General features: G+C 40.2%; 1 protein-coding gene across 1 annotated transcript in view; it reads right to left on the minus strand.

Moving 5' to 3' along the window:
• Nucleotides 1–588: 588 nt before the first annotated feature.
• SDAD1 (SDA1 domain containing 1) overlaps nucleotides 589–23,431 on the minus strand; it is a 31,605-nt gene continuing 8,762 nt past the window's right edge. The window contains exons 5-22 of the mRNA XM_055588826.1: nucleotides 22,072–22,143; nucleotides 21,748–21,848; nucleotides 20,514–20,571; nucleotides 19,904–19,975; nucleotides 18,074–18,175; nucleotides 17,467–17,536; nucleotides 16,270–16,373; nucleotides 13,188–13,245; nucleotides 11,933–11,991; nucleotides 11,256–11,332; nucleotides 9,613–9,710; nucleotides 9,430–9,506; nucleotides 8,600–8,729; nucleotides 7,086–7,180; nucleotides 6,804–6,994; nucleotides 6,612–6,696; nucleotides 5,669–5,830; nucleotides 589–1,492 (exon numbers count right to left, since the gene is read on the minus strand). Coding sequence (XP_055444801.1) covers nucleotides 1,445–1,492; nucleotides 5,669–5,830; nucleotides 6,612–6,696; nucleotides 6,804–6,994; nucleotides 7,086–7,180; nucleotides 8,600–8,729; nucleotides 9,430–9,506; nucleotides 9,613–9,710; nucleotides 11,256–11,332; nucleotides 11,933–11,991; nucleotides 13,188–13,245; nucleotides 16,270–16,373; nucleotides 17,467–17,536; nucleotides 18,074–18,175; nucleotides 19,904–19,975; nucleotides 20,514–20,571; nucleotides 21,748–21,848; nucleotides 22,072–22,143 — 1,659 coding nt within the window. The 3' untranslated portion in view covers nucleotides 589–1,444. The remainder of the gene's footprint in view (nucleotides 1,493–5,668; nucleotides 5,831–6,611; nucleotides 6,697–6,803; nucleotides 6,995–7,085; nucleotides 7,181–8,599; nucleotides 8,730–9,429; nucleotides 9,507–9,612; nucleotides 9,711–11,255; nucleotides 11,333–11,932; nucleotides 11,992–13,187; nucleotides 13,246–16,269; nucleotides 16,374–17,466; nucleotides 17,537–18,073; nucleotides 18,176–19,903; nucleotides 19,976–20,513; nucleotides 20,572–21,747; nucleotides 21,849–22,071; nucleotides 22,144–23,431) is intronic.

Raw genomic sequence — 23,431 nt, forward strand, 5'->3', positions numbered from 1 at the left:
AAAGTACCCAGCATCATTACAATTTCAAAGAGCAAAGCTACAGACCCTAGGCGATTTTGACTTTTATTTACTTCTTTCTGGAGCTAGACACATACACAGGGAGACAGCTGAAAAACGCAGAGGAAAGAGCAGTTTCAGGTCTGAAACATTCAAACATGCACTTCCTGTGAAACACGGAAGCTGCTGGGGGTTGATGGAAGGCTCCTTCTGCCAGGCCACTGCAAAGTAATCATTAATCACTGAGGTCTTCGTAACTAATCCCTAGTGGTATGGGGTGTCTTAGGAAAAGTCACAAAGTTTCACTGAAGTAACACTGAAGTTGAACTTGGAAAGCAAACAGAAGATGCTAGAAAATGAATAAGAGAAGTGGTTTTACAAGCTGCTGAGCGGGCAGAAAACTGCCTTTTTCTCTAGTTTGAAGCAATTTTTCCGACTATCACAATATTATCTAGGAAATTTGAGACAGAGGGCAACCATTTCCAAATGCAGAAACTTGTGAACAGCTGACCATGGCTCTCGTGGCCCTTGGAATCTACTCAAGTATGCCTAGGGGAGGGAGAAAACACACACCACGCAGCACACAGAGGACCTATTTGACATTAGAAACCTTTTATTGAGACAAGGCCAACAGAGAGCTGGACATATTACAGGATCAAGGAAGACTGAGGAAACTAATCTGATTTCTTTTTCCTCTGTGGGAGTGGGCAGCCCAAATAATGAACAGAAGCCACTCTGAGATTACTATTTATACTTAAGGCAATTTAAAAAATGACATCTCAGCCAAAAAGCCTATACCTGGCATTAAAAAAAAAAAATTACATCTTTTGGATGGATGGACTAAAAAGGCTAAATTGTCTACTCAAAATCTGTACAGCAGGAACCTGTTTTCAGCAGGTAAGCCTATTTACAAGTAAGATCCTCTTACTCTTGTAACATTGTCCTGTTTTAAGAAAATATATAATACCCATCCTCTGCAGAGTTAGTCCGTAAGGCCTCTGTGACTCCACAGAAGTATAAAACTGTCTCTACTACAGAACTATTTATACAGCAGTGTAAATACATATAAACACACTTGCCCCTTGCCCTATCCTACAAACAGGTTATAAATATCTTGAATGAGAAGTTATGGCTCATTCATTTTTATATCTTCAGTGACAATTAATAGGCACTCTCTCTCACTCTTTTTTTATACATGTGTATATAATTATTTTCTTGCATGAATACTAAATGAAAATGATTTTATACCATGACTGTATACATTTCAAGCATTCCCACCATTACCCATCTCTAAAATAAGAACACCAAAAGCTACCAAGTTTACTGTGGTTTTCACAACACAGTGCTTCTGGACTTTTTAATGTAAACAAATATTCTTAATTTGCAAGTTTTCAGAGTAATGATACAAATTTAGCATTCTCCTTGGAACAGAAGACTTGCTTGGAAGTTACTTCATTCTTTTTCTCTTTTTCAAGAGTGCATCTCGTAGCGCCAGCTATAAGATAAAGAAAAAATGATGTAAACATGATCTAGAGAAGAAGACCACTAGACCAGTGTTCAAAGTGAACCTGTAAATATACTCAGAAAGTTTCACAGTCCCCAAAAGAAAATAAATGGAATATTAAGTAAAAGATTATGAAGAATAACCTAAATATAAAAAGAAGATAACCAAGGCCAATGTGTACCTTTTAAGTTTGTGATGAATATTATTCCATTAATTCCCCAAGCACCCATCACCTTTTGAGTCCTAGAAACTTTAAAGCATTTTGGGGGGGTAGAAATTGCCTGGCTCTACATCTACATATTCAAACTTTTTGAATTTTATGATTTTAAGTTATTGATTTCTTGCCTTTAACTCAGGTCTGGGTCTTAGTATGTCTGTGTAGACACGCAGAATAACTGGGACACTTGTGGTAGAAAAAAATTAACAAGTTTCTTTCAACCTAAGTTGCATAGCTAAGAAGGTATTTCTGATTTTCATATCTGTAAAGTCAGTTTAATTATAGTATCTGTTCATATTGTTTTATATTGATTCAGTTCAGTTCAGTCAGTCATGTCCGACTCTTTGCGGCCCCATGAATCGCACACCATGAATTGCACACCAGCACACCAGGCCTCCCTGTCCATTACCAACTCCTGGAGTTCACTCAAACTCATGTCCATCGAGTCGGTGATGCCATCCAACCATCTCATCCTCTGTCATCCCCTTCTCCTCCTGCCCCCAATCCCTCCCAGAATCAGAGTCTTCCAATGAGTCAACTCTTCGCATGAAGTGGCCAAAGTTTCTGAGTTTCAGCCTCAGCATCAGTCCTTCCAATGAACACCCAGGACTGGTCTCCCTTAGGATGGACTGGTTGGATCTCCTTGCAGTCCAAGGGACTCTCAAGAGTCTTCTCTAACACCACAGTTCAAAAGCATCAATTCTTCGGCGTTCAGCTTTCTTCACAGTCCAACTCTCACATCCATACATGACCACTGGAAAAACCACAGCCTTGACTAGATGGACCTTGGTTGGCAAAGTAATGTCTCTGCTTTTGAATATGCTATCTAGGTTGGTCATAACTTTCCTTCCAAGGAGTAAGCGTCTTTTAATTTCATGGCTGCAATCACTATCTGCAGTAAATAAGTTCAAAACTGGAAAGCTGTGGAAGTCATACATATGGTTAAGAATGATATATTAGCTAATAATATGTCACCAATGCAATGGACATGAACTTGGGCAAACTTCAGGAGATGGTGAGGGACAGAGAAGCCTGGCGTACTGCAGTCCATGGAGTCATAAAGAGTTGGACACGACTGGGCAACTGAACGACAATCAGCTAATAATGTTGTAACTCAGGTTACATGGATTTAATTCCACTCATTAAACTCTGTGACAAAGCACAGGCTACTCTCACACATATATCAGGCCCCTTCCTCATTCACACCATCTGAACACACTGCTAGGTCCTCTTCTTTTTCTCTTCTCATGTGCTTTACCTTCCTTCTCTAGTCTCACCTCTTTTTGGAGATGCTCTATAACTGCACCATCCAATACAGTACGCTAGCTATACATGGCTGTTGGGCAATGAAACATGGCTAGTCCAAATACTCCCTGGTAGCTCAGTTGGTAAAGAATCCGCCTTCAGTGCAGGAGACCCTGGTTCGATTCCTGGGTCAGGAAGATCCCCTGAAGAAGGGATAGGCTACCCACTCCAGTATTTATGGGCTTCCCTTGTGGCTCAGACAATAAAGAATCCACCTGCAATGCAGGAGACCTGAGTTTGATCCCTGGATTGGGAAGATTCCCCTGGAGGAGGCCATGCAACCCACTCTAGAATTCTTGCCTGGAGAATCCCCATGGACAGAGGAGCCTGGCAGGCTACAGTCCATGGGGTCACAAAGAGGCAGACACGACTGAGCACAGCACAGAGCACAAGTGTAATACACACTGGGTTTCAATTAGCTCAAAAACAAGAATGTAAAATATCTCATTTAATAATTTTCATACTGATTACCCTGCTGGCCTAGAGGGAAGGACAGAATAGAGAAAATCAGGAACCCAGAGTCAAGCTTCATAATGAAGAGACCCTGAAGAAAATATAGGACAAGGAAACAAACACAGAAGTTCTGATCATGGCAAGAAAACCGGAGGAGGAAAAAGCATTCTTGAACCAACGTGTGCGCATGTCCAGTGAACTCTTAACTTCGTCTTAAAAAATTCTTTAAGACAAATATTTGATACTTCCAGAGGTGCTGATGGGAACAAAGCAGGGCTTCTCTATCATGTGAAAAAAAAGCTGCTAAAAATAGAGGAAGTAGGGAAGGGAACACTCCTAGCTAAGTGTAGCAAGATTACAAATATCTCAAAATAAGGCAAGGCTTGCCAACTGCCAACTATTTCCTCAACTGTAAAATCGTACAAAAGGCAGGGAAGGATAAACTAGTAGATTTAATCAATTCAACCATGAATTTAAATTGAACTGGGAAAATTCAATTTAAAATCTTTTAAAATAAATTAATTTTCGGCTGCACTGGGTCTTCATCACTGGTCTTCTCTAGTTGCTGTGAGCAGGGACCACTCCCCAGTTGTGGTGCACGGGCTTCTCACTGCAGTGGCTTCTCTTGTTGTAGAGCACATCGTATAGCACATGGGCTCAGTAGTTGTGGCACATGGGCTTAGCTGCTCCTCAGCAAGTGTGATTTTCCTGGACCAGGGATTGAACCCCCGTCCCCAGCACTGGCAGGTGGATTCTAACCACTGGACCACCAGGGAAGTCTGAGACTATTTAAAATCTTTAATGGCATCTTTCACTTCAGCTTTCAACAACTTCTATTCAGAATATTGTCATTTTATTACTTACACAATGCTGCTAAACAGTTGCGGAGAAGGCAATGTCATCCCACTCCAGTACTCTTGCCTGGAAAATCCCATGGACGGAGGTGCTTGGTAGGCTACAGTCCATGGGGTTGCGAAGAGTCGGACATGACTGAGCGACTTCACTTTCACTTTTCACTTTCATACATTGGAGAAGGAAATGGCAACCCCCTCCAGTATTCTTGCCTGGAGAATCCCAGGGACAGAGGAGCCTGGGGGGCTGCCGTCTATGGGGTGGCACAGAGTCGGACATGACTGATGTGACTTAGCAGCAGCAGCAGCTAAACAGTTGAGAACTAGCAAGTTTAAATAGATAGGGAGGCCTTAAGGGGTACCTTAATTTAGTTCATTCTGACTTGGTTCCCACACAGATGGAGCCCTGCCCTGGAGAGCTGGCTCTCACATTTGGAACTGAGGGGTTCATAACTGGCTTGCAATTTAGGAATGCTGGTTCAGGATGTGGCACTAATTTACTTTACCTGATTTCCTAGAGATTCTCCTGGGTACAATTAGATATATACTCTGGTACATGCTCAGTAGACAAGGATATACAAACAAAAATCTGTTTTACTACAATAACAGGACTACTCGCCCAAGACAGAAAATGGATAAAATAAAATGCCAAAGTCCTATAAGGGCACACAGAGGAAGGACCATGGCAGGGACGGACTGTTTAGTCTGTACTGCTCTCCTGAAGCTGTTTCTGAGACACTGTTGTTGCTTAGTCACTCAGTCTTGTTCCACTCTTTGCGACCCTGTGGACTGTAGTCTGCCAGGCTTCTCTGTTCATGGAATTTCCCAGACAAGGATACTGGAGTGCGTTGTCATTTCCTTCTGCCGGGGATCTTCTTGACCCAGAGATTGAACATGCGTCTCCTGCGTTGGCAGGCAGGTTCTTTACCACTGAGCCATCTAGGAAGCCCTTTCTGAGATACTACCACACATAATAATGTTTTTTTGGAGAAAAGCACCAGGCATATAACAAACACTCAAAAATTATTCTTCAGTTGAGTTCTATATTGTACTTCACAGATGCAACACCAAGAGACTCTTAGCATAGGAATGGACCTTAGCAATCATTTAGCCTAAACTCATTTACACAGGAGAAAAAAACCCAAAAGTCACACAGCTGAATCTCAACCAAGTTAGATATAGAATTTACATGCCCTGACTGCTCTCCATGCTAAGAATACAGCCCATTAATCCTGAGACACACATTACACCAGGTCTTAGAGGGCTCAATTCCACTCACACATAGAGAAGTCTCAGAACACCACCACCACTCTGCCTAGTCAAGCTTCAGGTTGAACTCACCTGCTTTTCTCGGAAGGAACGCTTATTTTTTGACCGGACATTATGACTATACCGCATCATCATGAAGTTCTTCTGCTTTTTCTTCTCTTTATTGGTGGAACTGGAAAATGGGTTCATTTTGGTTTTCTTCCTCACAAATTCTTTTCGGTCTGTTTTTCCAGCCTATTAGCACACGTGCACAAAAAATTACCATGGCAGGAGTTAACACATCAACACACACGTCTCCTCTGTGGCAGCTCTCCTGGAAGTCAAGGATATGAAGGTGGATGGAACCCAGTCCCTGCTCCTTGGTGACAGTTCAGTCCAGGGGAGACATGTGATGCACTGTAATGGGGCCGGGGAGCACAGTGGAACAAAGGGAGTTCAAGAGGTCAGAGGAGCCTCTGAGAAAGGGAGACCTCGTGAGCTGTTCATTGCAGGGTGAAGGCCTTTCTGGTGAGGAAAGGTGGGAAAGGTACAGCATTTCAGGAAGTAGGAATAGTTTATGCACAGGTGTAGAGAAGAAACAAGGGTTTTCAAACTTGTCTAAAGAGATGTCAGTACCAATGGAACAGAGGTTGACGTAGGGAGTGTTTGGAATGGTGTCTGAAACAATAAAGGCAGAGAAAATGAAGCTGGGAAGGCAGGCAGGCTCCAACTGTCTCTGCTTTTCTTTAATGATTATAAACATTCCACTGCTTTTCTCATAGCTTGGATAAATGGACTGTGAACTGTGCACCTCCTTTAAACTGGGAAAATGTCATGGTGCCTTTCTGCGCTCCACAGCTTGTCTTGGACAGTGGTTACATGGCTGTCAAGTTGCTAAAACTCATCTAACTTCCCATCTATGCCTTCTATTCTATGTTAATTATAGCTTTTCTGTGCCTATACAAGTTTTGAGTCGTATTTCACTTCACCGTATCTGCTGTCTTTAAAGAACCAGGCAATGACATGCCTCACTCACCATTGCAGTTGCTAGTCTTGTCTCCTTGTCAGACTTTGGCTTTTTATGAAGGCGTTCAATGTCCCGAAGAGAAAGTAACTCACCCCTGGGGTAAAGAAAAAAACCATAATATCAAACAAGGAGAGAATTCCTTTTCCTACGACTTTCATAGTCACGTAGCTAACTGAGGGCCTGGTGCATGTGCCGTCTTACCTGCGCTCCTCATCACTGTCTATTTCGATGTATTTCCTCTTTTGGGCTTTCCCAGGGGCAGCGTCAAGCTCTTTCCTCATTTGGGCCATTCGGATTTTCTGGAAGTCTTCCTGACTTAACACTCGGCTAGTGCTGACGGCCGCCGCTTTGGCCTTCCGCTCTTCCAGGGGCATGCTGTTCAGTTTCTCGGACTTGAGAGAACACAACACAGGCTTAAACGGCCATTAGCTCTACTGAGAGCATAGCCCCTCAACACTTGGGACAGGAACTTTTAGGACTTACGATCTCTTTCTGTTCTTCATCGGAAGAATGGTGCACGTCAACCCATTCACCATCAGAATCTGCCTCGTCACTGAGACTGGCACTCTCCCAGCCATCTGCATGAAAAAGAGCGTGTCAGCACCCCTGCCTTCGGCTCAGCGCTCATGGTACACTGAGGCAAATCAAGCAAAAGAAAACTTATATAATGAACCTCAAGTAGGGGCTCACCAAAAGTTGACCAGTAGTATTGTTAAATAAGTCACGTCAATTTAACTAAGTCAAAGAATGGAGAATAAGCACTGATTAAGTATCCACCATGAGCCAAAATCTGACAATCTTTCTCTGACGGTCGTGACTCAACAAAAGAGGAGTCGATTCTCAAGTTACATAACCTGCCCCAGGCCAAAATACTGCTAGAAATGCAGGCTATGCTGAAATTAGGAAAATCACGTATGATTCCAGAGCCTGTGTTCTTTCCACCAAACCAATCACGTCCATTAAAACTGTACCTGTATATTTACAGTGACTGCATATGAGTTATTTAACTTTTCTAAGCACACTTAAATGTTTGAGAAATTAGCTAGAAATAAATCATTCAGGGAACCAAGGCAGAGAATTCTGGTTGTGCAAGAACCTTGTAGACATCTCATTAAAAAGGCATCAGAGTTCCTAGGCATGGCACACCACCACTCACGAGAAGGCCCCAACTCCATCTCCAGTCTCACAGCTTTCTGTGCATCGCCTCGTATCCTACATTCTAAAAGTTTCCTAAATCCTTTGCCTGGAAAAGTCTCCACTATTCTACAATTGCTCACTCAGCATTCAAAGTATGACTCATGGCTCATCATTTCCTTGAAGATTTTATTGAACCTCTGAGGCGTACCTGACCTCTCTCCTGCCCTTATACCTGACTCTAATCATAAATCCTGTTAATGCTTTATTAGCTGTGTATGAAAAATTCTCAAAGATAGGAACCATGTCATTCATCTTTGCTTTGACAGTGGCTGGCTCATAGCTAATGTTTATCAAAGTTTTGTTGAAATAATGAACAAACAGGAAGAAGATAGGACTCTAGTAACCAATGCAATAAATGCTAGCCTTGGAAATCAGAACGGGGTTCCTCGAGCATTCCTCAACAAGTTCAACAAGTATTCTCCTTCAGTGGGAGGGCTGCTAGAGACTGTAATCCTCTCCTTCAGTGGGAGGACTGCTAGAGACTGTAATCCTCACCATTTTTTCTAGGCAATAACAACAACAAAAACCCATTATCTTTCTCAAGTATCAAACAGCATGCCCTTGATCAGGGGCAGCCAATCTGAAGGACACAAAAAGGCATTTCCTACAGTAGAATGTCAGTTCCCTCAGAGCAGGAACCATGCCCATCAACGCCCATCAATACCTGCAATGCCCACATCAGCAGTCATTACTCAGTTAACTTCAGCTAAATGAATGTCCAAACAGTATAAAGAGTTCAAGGTCAATACAGATATAGCAGGAGTGATTCTGTCCTGAATAATGGTGCAATAGAAACAAACCTTCATCGCCTTCAGCATTTTCTTCTTCATTTTCAACTTCCAGAATTTCTGCTCCTGGAATGTAATCTTTAGCATCCAGTTCTCCATATTCTTGCACTCTTGCTTCTATGGAGGCTTCTGTAGGTTTACCCTAAAGGAAAGGAATTAGTTTTTTGCTTAGACAGCAAAACATTATTCATGAAAAGGATTCTTTAGGATTATGAATTCAAAAGAATCACAAAAATGGAAGCAAATGAATGACAAAAACAGTTCACCAATGTCTTGGGTCAAAGTAAATTCCCTCTCAAAACTCTGCCCACTGTTTTCTTGCTTTCTTCTGAACTACCCCAGGAAACTTTGATTCTTCGGTCTCGAGATCTCTGCTTCCGTTACATACATACATCTCATTTCCTCCCACCTCAATAGAGGTAGTATCTGGTTAAGGAATAGCCTGTTCAATGCTGTCATCAGCTACAGATCTGAAAAGGTCTGTAAGACTCATTCAGTATCAAAGAGCATATACCAACTATAAAATAGTTAAGGAATAGTATTCAGCTTTCTTCTGAGTTTAAAGAATAAAACTATGTGTATCACCAACACTCTGAATGGAAGCATCAGAAATGTGCTCAGTTGTGCCCAACTCTTTGCAACCCCATCTAGTCCAGCCCTGACAGCCTGACTGTAGCCCCCCTCCAAGGCTCTGTCTGTCCATGGGATTTCCCAGGCAAGAATTCTGAAGTGGGCTGCCATTTCCTACTCCAAGCACCATAAATACTCAAACTCAAATTGGAGGAAATGACGCTCACTTTCTGAGGCCAAATCCTTGATCAATATATGTATGCTTCACCTACCCGGAATTTTTTTTGTAACATCTGAGGATTCAGTGTTCGGAAAAGCTGAATCAAAGTTCTAGCAGACATCATCACATCTGAAAAATAACAGCTTTAACTAGAAACTTCAGAGCAAAGAGTCTATTGAGACAAAAATGAGATACTCTATACTCCTTCATCTACTGAGAATAACACAGCACTTACTCTTATCTTTGTGTGTTTTATACTGAGCCAGGTCTTGCAGAAGTTCCTCAGTCATGGCTAAAGGACATCGTGCTGTTATCTCTTTTATAGCATTGATTCTAAAAAAGGAAAAAATGAAATTAAAAAAAACAGCACTTTCATGTGGTTCAACCTAAGAAGATTTTCTAAAAAGACTAAATCACAAGGAATATAAGGTTGGTTTTATAGGGCTGAGGTCTCTGGTGGGATGTGGGAGTGGGCAGCCTCACAAGGGTTTGTTTCCACAGAGTTTACTGCTATTTTCTCTATTAGAAGAATAAGCAACATTGTCACCTCTAAAACACAGGCACGCCTTGGACACAGTGCAGATCTGGTTCCAGAACAATGCAATAAAGCAAGTCACACATGTTTTCTGGTTTCCCAGTGTATATAAAAGTTATGTTTCAACTATATTGTAGTTTATTAAATGTGCAACAGCATTATGTCTAAGAAAAAAATGTACATACCCTTAATTAAGGCTTCCCTGGTGGTTCAGATGGTAAAGCATCTGCCTACAATGCGGGAGACCTGGGTTTGATCCCTGGGTCGGGAAGATCCTCTGGAGAAGGAAATGGCAACCCACTCCAGTATTCTTGCCTGCAAAATCCCATGGACAGAGGAGCGTGGTAGGCTATAGTCCATGGGGTCACAAAGAGTTGGACACCACTGAGCTACTTCACTTTCACTTTCACCCTTAATTAAAACATACTTTACTGCTAAAAATGCTAACCTTCATCTGAGCCTTCAGTGAGGCATAATCTTTACGCTGGTGGATTACCAAAACATTACACAGAGACATGGAGTGAGCAAATGCTGTTGGAAAGATGTGATGTTGCCATTAGGCTCGCCCCACACAAAGTTAACACAGACCTTCAATGTGTAAAGCAAAGGGCAATAAAGGGAGGTGGGCTCGTATATGTTGGCAGCATTTATTCGCCAACTCTAGGGGAAACTGTATTAGGTCAAGTAAAAGTCTTTTTTTTTTTTTTTTTTTAAATTGGAGGATAACTGCTTTACAATGTTTTGTTGGTTTCTACCGTACATCAACACGAATCAGTCATAATTACATATACATCCCCTCCCCTCCCCCTATTCCACCCAAAAAATTAGTCTTTAGAGCTGTTATCTCCCAGCAATGTTTTCCAAGTGAGATAAAAAGCAGCTGTTCAGCATACTGCTTAGTTATCAGGACAGACTGGACTTCCTAAACCAGTGCTCACACTCACTAAGTGTTTTTGAATTAATCAAAAAGGTCACTGAACTGCTTTGGGATTAAAGAATCATTTAATAATGAATCATTTGTTCCAGGGAAGACAGGAATTCAGGGTAGCAGGCAGGGGAAAAACATTTAGATTGCACACAAGCATTCATTTAAAAGAGTAAAAAGCTAGTTAAAAAACAAAATGTTGACTAGAAGGACAGAAATCTTTTCTCTGGCTCAAAATTCTAACCAATAAATTAAAAAATTACCAAGAGAAGAAGAAAAATACCGAGAAGGCGGAAGTCTATTTTAAGTTTTTCTCAGAGGGCATATTTTAGCTGAAATTTCACATCTTGGTAATGGAAAGCAAAGCCAGCAGAAAGCAGAAAACCACCGCCACCGCCTCCAGCCACGTTCTACATACCCTACTGTCATGACTTCTCCAGAGTTCTTGTCAGTAACAAAATTGTTGGCCACAGTCATGAGCAATGACTGGATGATCTGAATGGGATGGGAAGAAAGGATATGAGTATTGGTAACATGTCTCCACCTACTTAAATGCTTGACGATGAAGGGATGATATACTATCATAGTGGAAAAACAGCCCTTCACCTTCAGTCTGGGAGGTGGAAGGAGCAAGACTGAGGAAGGCAGAAAAGTACTCTACTTTGGGTGTCGCTGTCTTCTTGGCTATTATGAGATTAAAGCTGGCTCTCCTTTAATCTAAGTTCTCAATGTTGCTTTGACCCTGGTTTATCCAACACTGTTTTAATCAAAGAAAGGAACTACCAGCTTTGAAAAATAATCACTATATAAATTCACTGATATTCCTGCCTTCTCCAGGATAAAATTTGGCCACTCAACAAAACAAGAATTCTCAACCACTGGTTCAAAACAAACTTTATTTTCTATAGTAAAATGTTTTTATTTCTAAAAGTAAACTTCTCTATATAAGTGTCCTTAAGAGCTAGTGTCTCTTCTACTCAGTTTAAGAAGGCGGGGAGGACAGTAATCTCTGTGGGAAAAGCCACCATGATATACTCAGTGGCACTGCTATGTACTCACTAGAGCCTGAGAGAAGTAAAGTTTAAGAGTTCTCACCTCTGGGGGTACTAAGTGATGAGACGCTTGTGCAGCAAACAGGAGGATCTTCGTTACTTCTAACCGCGTAAGAGATCAGAAAGGCACGGTCAGTCAGTTTACAGCCCCGTCTCAGGACCACAGCAAACATGGCGAGCACACACACCGGCCTAGCGCTCCTGCTGAGTACTCCGCCTGGAACACCCAACTCTCAGACGTCTGCATGGCTCACTGCCTTGCTTCCTGCTCAGCTGCTGTTTCATCAAAATGTCTCTCCTGACCACATAATCCAAACAGAACCCACCCTGGCACTTTCTATTCCCCTTACCTGCTTCCTTTTTCCCAAAATACTTATCTTCACCTGGACATATTATATACAACACTCTGTGGATCTCCATCTAGAATGTAAGCTCTATGAAGGTAAGAGCAATACTTTATGTTCACTGATGTCTAATGCAGTGCTCACTAGGAATCACTAAATAAATGAAAAAATATAAACATACACATATACACACACTCCCCCTTTAAAGAAGCGGTATATATAAAGAATCTGCCTGCAATGCAGGGGACCCGGGTTTGATTCCTGGGTCAGGAAGATTCCCTGAAGAAGGAAATGGCAATCCACTCCAGTATTCTTGCCTGGAGAATCCCATGGACAGATGGCTACAGTCCATGAGGTCGCAAGAGTCGGACACGACTTAGCGACTAAACCATCCATATATAAAGAACGAGGCCTTTGGCAAACGAGGGGAGGGATCTTGGTCTTTCTTCTTTCTACACCTCATAGGACTGAAGTGAGGATGAAACAAGATGACTACATGTGAATCACTTAGCGCAGCATTTGGCTCATGCTAAATGTTCAATAAATGTTTACTTCTTTCCTACTTTGGTTCAAGTTCAAAGGCAAAGACAACCATTACTTCCTTCTTGCTTTTATTTATTTATTTTTTCCCCCAAACTTTAAACTCTTTATTTTGTATTGAGGTATAGCCTATTAACAATGTTGATGGTTTTAATTAAGAATACAAATAAGGGCAATGAAAGCAGTAAGGCAAACCCTGGTATCTATTACCAAGTTATAGTAAATAGTCAAAAGTCTTTTAAGTATTTTCCATATGAGTATGGTATTACAAACAGACTTGCTTTGAGAAACCAAATATTTTAGAGTCCCCCCCGCCACCCCCACCCCCAGTAACTGTAATTCCAGAACAAAAGACTCTGAATGGTTATTCTAACCCCAAGGCCACAAAAGGAACACAGCAAGTGGAAGTCTTACCTCTTTGGTGAGGCTGTAGAAACCTTTGCACAAAGGGGTAGAAGTTGAAGAGAAAAAGCTGTGGAGAAAAGAATGCACGAACTTAATATATAAACTCTGCTGAGCTGCAGCGTTTCAATGTTCCATGATGGAATTATATCACCAAGCTTAACTAACTGGGAGTCTTTTTTTTCCCCCACTCAACAAGTATGAGTGATGCAGGATGATTCAATGCACTGTATTAATCAAGGAAAGGCAGGCTATGTTCCTATCCTCATTATGTCAAGGCAGAAAGTGTACACAGAATAAACCAAGGGAGGAAAGGCAGTCAAAATGCAACATTCTACTTTTAAATTGGTGTGGCTACAGAAGCAATTTTTTAGTCTTCAAAGGTAATAGTAATTCAAACCTGAATAGCACCTAGTGTAATCTGATCACCAAAAAACCCACAGTCTAGTTTTCTTATTGTATACCAATCGAACCACACTGGAGAAATTACTCTGAGCTCCACCTAGATGTGGGCTGCAAAATCGCTGCAGATGGTGACTGCAGTCATGAAATTAAAAGACGCTTACCCCTTGGAAGGAAAGTTATGACCAATCCAGACAGCATATTGAAAAGCAGAGACATTACTTTGCCAACAAAGGTCCATCTAACCAAGGCTATGATTTTTCCAGTAGTCATGTATGCATGTGAGAGTTGGACTATAAAGAAAGCTGAGCGCCAAACAACTGATGCTTTTGAACTGTGGTGTTGGAGAAGACTCTTGCAAGTCCCTTGGACAGCAAGGAGATCCAACCAATCCATCCTAAAGGAGATCAATCCTGAATATTCATTGGAAGGACTCATGTTGAAGCTGAAACTCATTTGAAAAGACCCTGATGCTGGGAAAGATTGAAGGCAGGAGAAGGGGACGAGAAAGGATGAGATGGTTGGATGGCATCACCAACTCAATGGACATGAGCTTGAGTAAACTCCGGGAGTTGGTGATGGGCAGGGAGGCCTGGCGTGCTGCAGTCCATGGGGTAGCAGAGTTGGACACAACTGAGTGGCTGAACTGAACTATCTCGATGAAAGTGATGAGGATCCAGCTATTAAAGCAACTGTAATCTTTAACTTCAAGAAGAAAAACTTTGGAGATGGCTTAATCTTTTTCAAAGCTCATCATGTGAGAATAAATTTTTTTCTATTTTAGTCACAGAGCAAAAGTAGGACCAGAAAACTAAATGGCAAGACTTGTGTTTGATATAGAGATGGATGTTTAATTGCAGTCAGTTGTGAAGCTCCAGTTTTCATTTCTATCAAATCAGACTTCAATTACAAATCACTTTTGCTTTTGTATTGAGCTCAAATTCAGGTGTGACTTGAAATTACTGCACAAATGTAATAAGAATTGACTGGATGATCTTCCTTTAGAACTGCAGCCCATGGAAAAAAAGCAATTTATTTTTAAAATGTTAAATTTTTCTTTTAGAAATGGAATAAGTATATACACTCATGTCTACTTTCATTTTTATCTTGGTATTTGTCTATACTGCATGATATTCAATAAAGAAGCCTGTTTTAGTTTTTGAAGAAAGCAGCATATTCAAGGACAATCAGATCAGAACTATTCACAAGAGCAAAATGACAGGAACAACCTCATGGTCATTTCTTCATGGCCTGAATTTTTGAGAATTCCTCCTTTTCTATAAAGGCAGAAAGTCTGAGTATGTTCGATGTTTCCATATGTATACATAATATACATACATTATACCACCAAAAAGTTCTTGCAATCTAATTTAATATTAAATGAATAATCGGAGAATTTAGCTTTGTATATTGTCACCCTGCTTATTTAACTTCTATGCAGAGTACATCATGAGAAACGCTGGGCTGGAAGAAGCACAAGCTGGAATCCAGATTGCCGGGAGAAATATCAATAACCTCAGATATGCAGATGACACCACCCTTATGGCAGAAAGTGAAGAGGAACTAAAAAGCCTCTTGATGAAAGTGAAAGTGGAGACTGAAAAAGTTGGCTTAAAGCTCAACATTCAGAAAACGAAGATCATGGCATCTGGTCCCATCACTTCATGGGAAATAGATGGGGAAAAGTGGAAACAGTGTCAGACTTTATTTTTTTGGGCTCCAAAATCACTGCAGATGGTGACCGCAGCCATGAAATTAAAAGACGTTTACTTCTTGGAAGGAAAGTTATGACCCACCTAAACAGCATATTCAAAAGCAGAGACATTACTTTGCCAACAAAGGTCCGTCTAGTCAAGGCTATGCTTTTTCCTGTGGTCATGTATGGATGTGAGAGTTGGACTGTGAAGAAAGCTGAGCACCGAAGAATTGATGCTTTTGAACTGTGGTGTTGGAGAAGACTCTTGAGAGTTCCTTGGACTGCAAGGAGATCCAACCAGCCATTCTGAAGGAGATCAGCCCTGGGATTTCTTTGGAAGGAATGATGCTAAAGCTGAAACTCCAGTACTTTGGCCACCTCCTGCAAAGAGTTGACTCACTGGAAAAGACTCTGATGCTGGGAGGGATTGGGGACAGGAGGAGAAAGGGAAGGCAGAGGATGAGATGGCTGGATGGCATCTCTGACTCGATGGACATGAGTTTGGGTGAACTCCGGGAGTTGGTGATGGACAGGGAGGCCTGGTGTGCTGCGATTCATGGGGTCGCAAAGAGTCGGACATGACTGAGTGACTGAATTGAACTGAACTGAAGTGAGTAAGCCAGAAGTCAGGAAAGCTATGAAGGGGTAAATGGTGAAACATAGGAACAGTTGATAAAAATACGTGGGCTATGTTGGCTCAGAAAAAAGTATAAGTGAAACAAAGGTAAATAAAAGGAAGTAAAAAAAAAAAAGAACAAAACTGTCTGTCTATAAACTGAATACATGTACAATTCAACATTCATACTTACTGATAAGGAAAAGTGACAAAAACAGCTGTTTTCTAGTGAAAGATTTTATCCTTTTGTAAACTATATGGGTTGAAATGGTGTGCGAGGATAAAATTAAGCCATTGCTCTACCTTAGTCAAAGCTGTCCTTTTACCAAGAATAATTCTACTTCTAATATTCATCAAGAGAAACACAATGCAATTCAAACCTCGTGAATTCCCACCAATCTGGAGATGAGGTTCATGAGCATCATCTTCACTTCAAACCTCTCCTTGGAGCTCTCCAGCTGCTTCAGTAGCTTTTCTGCAAAATCTGGAAAGAAAGTAATCAGAGATGTACACTGTGGGCCCATGGTCTGCACAATATTATCCAACAAGTGTAGAGAAAATCGGAGGTTTGATCGTTGACTCTAGTGTGACTGTGCCTGAAATCACTGCAGAACCAGGATGGTGAAAACTGACAGGACAGGTGGAAAGACTTACACACAAGCAAATATACCTTCGATGGTGCCCAAAGTTAAGTCTTAAGGATTCCCAAGATTTTCAGCATCGACATCAAGCTACTGTTTGACAAACACTCTAAGACCGTGCTTCTTAAAGTGTGGCCTGCAGACCACCCACAGCTGTCCACCGTGTAGCTTATTACAAATAATGAAACACAGGACCTACCCCCAGACCTACTGAAAATCAGAATCTGTACTTTAACAGGATCCCACAGTGGTCTGTATATGCTTTAAAGTCTGAGGAACACTGACCGAAAGGAAGGGTCAGTAAACTGGAGTACAGAAAGCATTTAAAAGCCCCATTGCCAGGGGAGTGACAGATTCGGAGTTTGGGATTGACATGTAAAACACACTGTTGTGTATAGATAACCAACAGGGATCTACCCTAAAACAAACAAACAAAACAACAACCCCATTGCCCAATCATACCCCCTATCAACTAATCAGTCTCTGGGAATAACAGGACCTAAGTACCACTATAGTTTCATAAAATTCCCCAACTGATTCCATGTGCAATCTAGTTTGAGAACCAGTGTTCTAGAACAGGTTTTCCAAATTTTAGGTTTCCACCCGCCAGTTTTAAAACAAAACAAAACAAAAAAAATGCAAATAACAAGAGATTGTTAATTTTTCATTTGGTCAAGTAGAATGTCCTACTATTACTGCATTATGAAAGACATGAATTGCAAAGAGAGCTGTTCCCCCACATTTTTCTTATTTTGCTGTGGGCTGGGAATCACTGCTTTAGAACATAATTCTCTAGGCCACAACCAACAGGCAACAATTTAGCATTTATTGTCTGTTAAGTGCCAGGGATTTTATATTCTCTGATAACCTGGAAGCTGGGAAGCTAAATAGGCAGATAAAGCCAACAAGGAACTTGGGAGGTCATAATTATAGTACCTTGGGGATCATGAATCAAGTGAATAGCTGAAAAGTTAAACACCTCCGGTTTTTTCTTCTTTTTATGTTTCTGAAAGAAAGGGAGAGGAAAATATTTACATTCTGAATTATAGTGAAGAGGCCCTAGGCTGTTATCAAGTCTATCCCACTATTTAAAAAAAAAAAAAAACAAAACTTTGTTCCAAAAACCTTTCTTTCAACTGGAAGAACTAAAGGTGCTTTAAGTCTTATAAGAGTCAGCTTGGGAATGTTCCAGCTCTTAGCACCTGTGAGATTTATAGGGATTTGGAAATATAAACATTAAAAAACAAACTAGGGAAAATTAATGACTTCAAATAATCACTACAAAATATAAGATTTACTTCATTTGTGTTCTCTTCTGAGAAGACGTGATCAAAATAAATAAAAATGAATTTAATCAAATTAATTTATTCAAGTCACAGACTTTGCTAATCATCTAAAAAAATCAGGGCTTAAAAATTCATCACACATTTCTAAGTCTTTAACAAAAATGCTACTTTATTTCAAATGCCTAAAAGCTTTTCCTAAAGACCACATATTCTGCGTTTTAATGAATCCCGTCTCCTTTCCTAGGTATGAGTCTCACCGTGAGGACTTTCATAGCCTTTTCCAACTTTTTCTTGTTTTTAGAGCTTTTCTTCCCAGTGGCATACTGCACAAGCAGGTCTCTTGCTGTTGGTCCTTCATCCTGAAGAAAAAACTACTTTGTAAAACCATCAACAAGGAAAATCTGCATAAGAGCAGAGAATAACCCTTTCAGTCACTTCTTTGTATTTGTACTCTTTGCATGAAGCTATTAAAAATAAACACAACTTTAAAAATTCAATAAAATATTTGCCCATGTACAGAAACAAGCACATACAAGATTTCCACTACAGCACTAACCTGTTTTTCTGCTTTGAGTTTTTACTGAAGTATAATATATAGACAGAAGGCAAGTATGTTTTTATTTGAAGGAAAAAAACAAACCTGGAAACAAGTCTTTATCAATAGGGAAATGCTTGATCTACACTACGTTCATTTCATATTCTGAAACGTTATGTGGAGGTTAAAATACTGAGATAGATCTCTATGTACAAGTAGAAGACTATCCAAAGGCACTGATACATCTATCAATCTATATATATGTCATCACAAAAAAAACACAGTGCAAAATAAAATATATTGTTTATATATATTTTAAAAACAGACTACACACATAAGACAATATGTATATGTGTCCACATACATATGCATGAGAAACGAAATGGTTATCTATGAAAACGGAGGTGAGAAAGAAATAAGAAAGGATTGAGAAAACTTTTATTTTATTATATCTATAATATCTGAAATTTTTTTACAGTAGGAATGTATTGTTCATACATTATTTAATAAAATAATAACAAAACAAATTAGAAGATGTTATTTCATATTCCAGTATTATTACCAAAATGCAAAAATGAGAAGGGGCATTTTTTTAGAATTTCTTTTTCATCTTAATAAAAGTATTTTTAACAAAGAAAATTTCATGACATCATAAATCCTGATTCTTCCTTTTAAAGATGCTATACCACAGAATTCTCCCACTCCAGTACTCTTGCCTGGAGACTTCCATGGACAGAGGATCCTGGTGGGCTGCTGTCCATGGGGTTGCACAGAGTCGAACACGACTGAAGCGATTTAGCATGCATGCATGCATTGGAGAAGGAAATGGCAACCCACTCCAGTATTCTTGCCTGGAAAATCCCAGGGACAGAGGAGCCTGTGGGCTGCCTTTTATGGGGTTGCGCAGAGTCGGACATGACTGAAGTGACTTAGCAGCATACCGCCCAGGGCTTCCCAGGTAGCGCTAATGGTAAAGAACCTGCTTGCCAATGCAGGAGATATAAGAGATGCGAGTTGGATCCCTGCATTGGGAAGATCCACTGATGGAGGGCATGGCAACCCACTCCAGTATTCTTGCCTGAAGAATCCTATGGACAGAGGAGCCTGGCAGGCAATAGTTTTTAGGGTCACAGAGTCGGACATGACTGAAGAGACTTAGAACACACACACACACACACACATACAGCTTCCTTTCTCTACTCTATAAACTTCCATGATGTTTAACCTCAAAAATATATTGGCAGTAATTTTTAGATTTAATTATTAGTAAAATAATTAAATAAAATAGTAAAATTAGTAATTTTCTAGATTTAAACAGTGAGATATAGGTATAGCTCTAGAAAGAACAAGACTGAATGAATCTAAGTTTTATTAGTTATTTAACCAATCTTACTGAATGGGACAAAATCTAAATAGAACAAAATCTCAGCATGGCAGAACTCAATAAAGGATAAAGGTAGCATAGAAGTTTCTAATTTTAACAATCTACTCTGAGAACAATAATAAAATCCGATAAACTGTGAAGTTCAAAAGTATCTGTGGTTAAACTAACCTCAGACTCTGAGTCACTGTCTTGTTTCTCTTCATCTTTCCCAAGGAAGAATGTCAAAGCAGCAACTAATATCTAAAGACGAGTTCAGACAAAGTCAATTACTCATCCCAGCTTACAACAAAGAATAAATTCTTCTGTCTATATTTTATACATGCATATGAACTAGGATCTGAAGGGGAAAAAAAAAAGAAAAGAGTGGTAGGATTTGGGCTCATCTTTCTTAGCCAGGTTCTACAGAGTTGTTATCCTTCAAGCAGCAAGTCAAGAATTTCTACATCCCCCATAAGAAAAGTGATATTATAGCCCTTCTAACAGAAAGTCAAACATGGCCTTAAATTTCTCTCAGCTTTGTCCAAGCCCAGTCAAGAATTATAGGGGAAAACATAAAATAAGTGCTAAGGCTATTGTTTAATAGACAGCATTTTAAAAACTCTTAATTTTGTTTGACTGTTCTAGAGCACAGATAAACCAGGGCAGCAGCCTGAGCACAGTTTGGACAGTGTGTCTGCACACCAGTGCTTCCTTGCACATCCACTCCTCTCCTTCACCTTTCAGCTAGAAAAGTGACTACCTGCCTATGGCGCCTTCACACAGCCCTGCAGGAGCTCACCTTGGTGACCTTAGAGAAACAGGCCGTTGTGATCACATTGACAGTTTTGGCATCATTCCTGGGGGAAGACAGTTGAGTGTTTTAAAGTAAATTTTCATTCTACTGTACTTGACAATATAGACAATGGCACAAAATAAATAATAAATACTTCTGACATGTTAAAATTTATAGTTGGTACTACTTCAAAAAGTCATGGGTTGCTAAATAGCCAACTGTAGGTGAACATTTCTAGCCCAGTTCAATTCTAGCCCAGTTGTGTGTCAGAAAGCTATGCAGACATTAAAAAGTGGCTTTTTTGAAGGATTTTAAATGACATATAAACCCTATTCAAGATAAACTGGGGGGATAAATAAGAAAAACTACAATACAGCAAAATTCCAACCATATTTCAACATTCATATTAAAGAAAAGACAAGAGGAAATATCATATTAACTGTGATTATCTCCTTGTGACACTATGGACCTTAGCCTGCCAAGCTCTTCTGTCCATTGAATTTCCCAAGCAAGAATACTGGAATGGGTGGCCATTTCCTTTTCCAGGGGATCTTCCCAACCGAAGGATTGAACCCGTGTCTCTTTGTCTCCGGCACTGGCAGGTGGGAGTTCTTTATACTAGCGCCACATGGAAAGCATACAGGTGGTAGGACTACTGATAAATTAAAAAAACAAAAAACCCTCAAAAAACCCTAACTTTCCAGCTTTTCCGCTGCAACAAATATTACTTTTATACTTTTTAAAAAATTAGTAAATAAGAAAAGCAAAAGACATGAATTGGGGGCACTGTACCAACAAGCTGAAGTTTATAAAACATGATAATTTAAGTATAGAGGATAAATTGACTTGAAAATCTTCACAGAGGCAGACTAGGAAGAGCCTAGACTTCAGAGTTAGACAGATCAGGGTTTGAATTTCAACTCTACCTTTTATTAGCTACTACACTTAAGCTTGTGAACCTACAGGTCTCATTACCTGTAAGATGGGAATAATCCCAGATAAGCTACATTACACTGTTCTGCAGGTTGAACAGGGTAAAGCATAGTGCAGGTGCTCAAGAAATGGTAGCCAGTGTTATTATTAGTCATCTGGATTGCCTCTGTATTTTTACTTCCAACTTAATCTATATCAGTGATATATTAAAGAGCTCAAAATCAAGAAATATATTTGTGTATATGTTCTATGGTAATTACAGATGTATACAAGCCTATTTGTCAAGAGATAAATACATATATATTACCAGATGTTTCTTCTGTAGAGTTCAATCATGACATCCAAAGATATTTTGGCTGCAGTTGCATTGCTATCTCTTAACATGGTATACATGAAATTCTGCAATACCTGAGGAAAAGTGGAGAAAGAAGGCTTAATATATTGCACAATACTGCTGCTGCTGCTAAGTCGCTTCAGTCGTGTCCAACTCTGTGCGACCCATGGACTGCAGCCTACCAGGCTTTTCCATCCATGGGATTCTCCAGGCAAGAACACTGGCGTGGGTTGCCATTTCCTTCTCCACAATACTGCAGTACAACGCTGCAAACATGGAAAACAAAAGGGTACTTACTATATTCACTTTATTGTTCTTATGTTTTGCATTTATATTCTTGATATCAGTCACAATATGAGTGTATAAAGTCTGTGGAAAAGAAACAAAAACATGCACATTAACTGACATTTCTAATCTCACTTTATTTGGAGAGAAATACAAATGTACAAGAGGATTTAGCTTACCCGTTTTTCATTCTATAACAAAAGAGACCAAAAACAAACAAAACAAAAAAAGCGGCTAAAGGAAAGTTACCCTCAAAAAGGTTAAATATAGAGTTACATGACCAACAAATCCATTCCTGGTTAAATTCCCAAGAGATATGAAAATACATTTCCGATGTTCACACAAATATTCATAGTAGCATTATTCCTAACAGCCAGAAAGTGAAAACTAAATGTTCATTAACTGATAAGTAAATAAACAGAACGTGTATAACCAGACAATGAAACATTGTTTGGCAACAAAAAGGAATGAGGTGCTGACTCAAGCTACTTGAGTACAAAGTACTCAAAGTACATGCAGGTACTTTGAAACATGCTAAGTGAAAGAAGCCAGTCACAAAAAGCGCACATTATATGATTCCATTTATAAGAAACATGCAGGGTATGCAAATCTATAGAGTCCACAAGTACATTGGTGGTTGCCTAGGGCTGGGATTGATGGGAGGATAGATGGGAGGATGGGAATGGCTGCTAATGGGAATGAGGTTTCTTTTAAGGAGGTTATGATGTTCCAAAATTGACTGTGTTGATGGTTGCCAAACTCTGTGAATGTACTAAACACCAATGAATTGTACACTTTAAATGGATGAACTGTATGTGAATTATATAATTATCTCCATAAAATCGTTATTTTTTTTTAAATGGGCAAGTTACTCCCCTCAGTTCAGTTGCTCAGTCGTGTCAGACTCTTTGCAACCCCATGAATCACAGCACGCCAGGCCTCCCTGTCCATCACCAATTCCCGGAGTTCACCCAAACTCATGTCCATCGAGTCAGTGATGCCATCCAGCCATCTCATCCTCTGTTGTCCCCTTCTCCTCCTGCCCCCAATCCCTCCCAGCATCAGAGTCTTTTCCAATGAGTCAACTCTTCGCATGAGGTAGCCAAAGTATTGGAGTTTCATCTTCAGCATCAGTCCTTCCAATGAACACCCAGGACTGGCCTCCTTTAGGATGGACTGGTTGGATCTCCTTGCAGTCCAAGGGACTCTCAAGAGTCTTCTCCAACACCACAGTTCAAAAGCATCAATTCTTTGGCGCTCAGCTTTCTTCACAGTCCAACTCTTAGATCCATACATGACCACTGGAAAAACCATAGACTTGACTAGAAGGGCCTTTGTTGGCAAAGTAATGTCTCTGCTTTTGAATATGCTA

This window comes from Bubalus kerabau, chromosome 7, assembly GCF_029407905.1.
Source record: "Bubalus kerabau isolate K-KA32 ecotype Philippines breed swamp buffalo chromosome 7, PCC_UOA_SB_1v2, whole genome shotgun sequence".
NCBI lineage: Eukaryota > Metazoa > Chordata > Mammalia > Artiodactyla > Bovidae > Bubalus > Bubalus kerabau.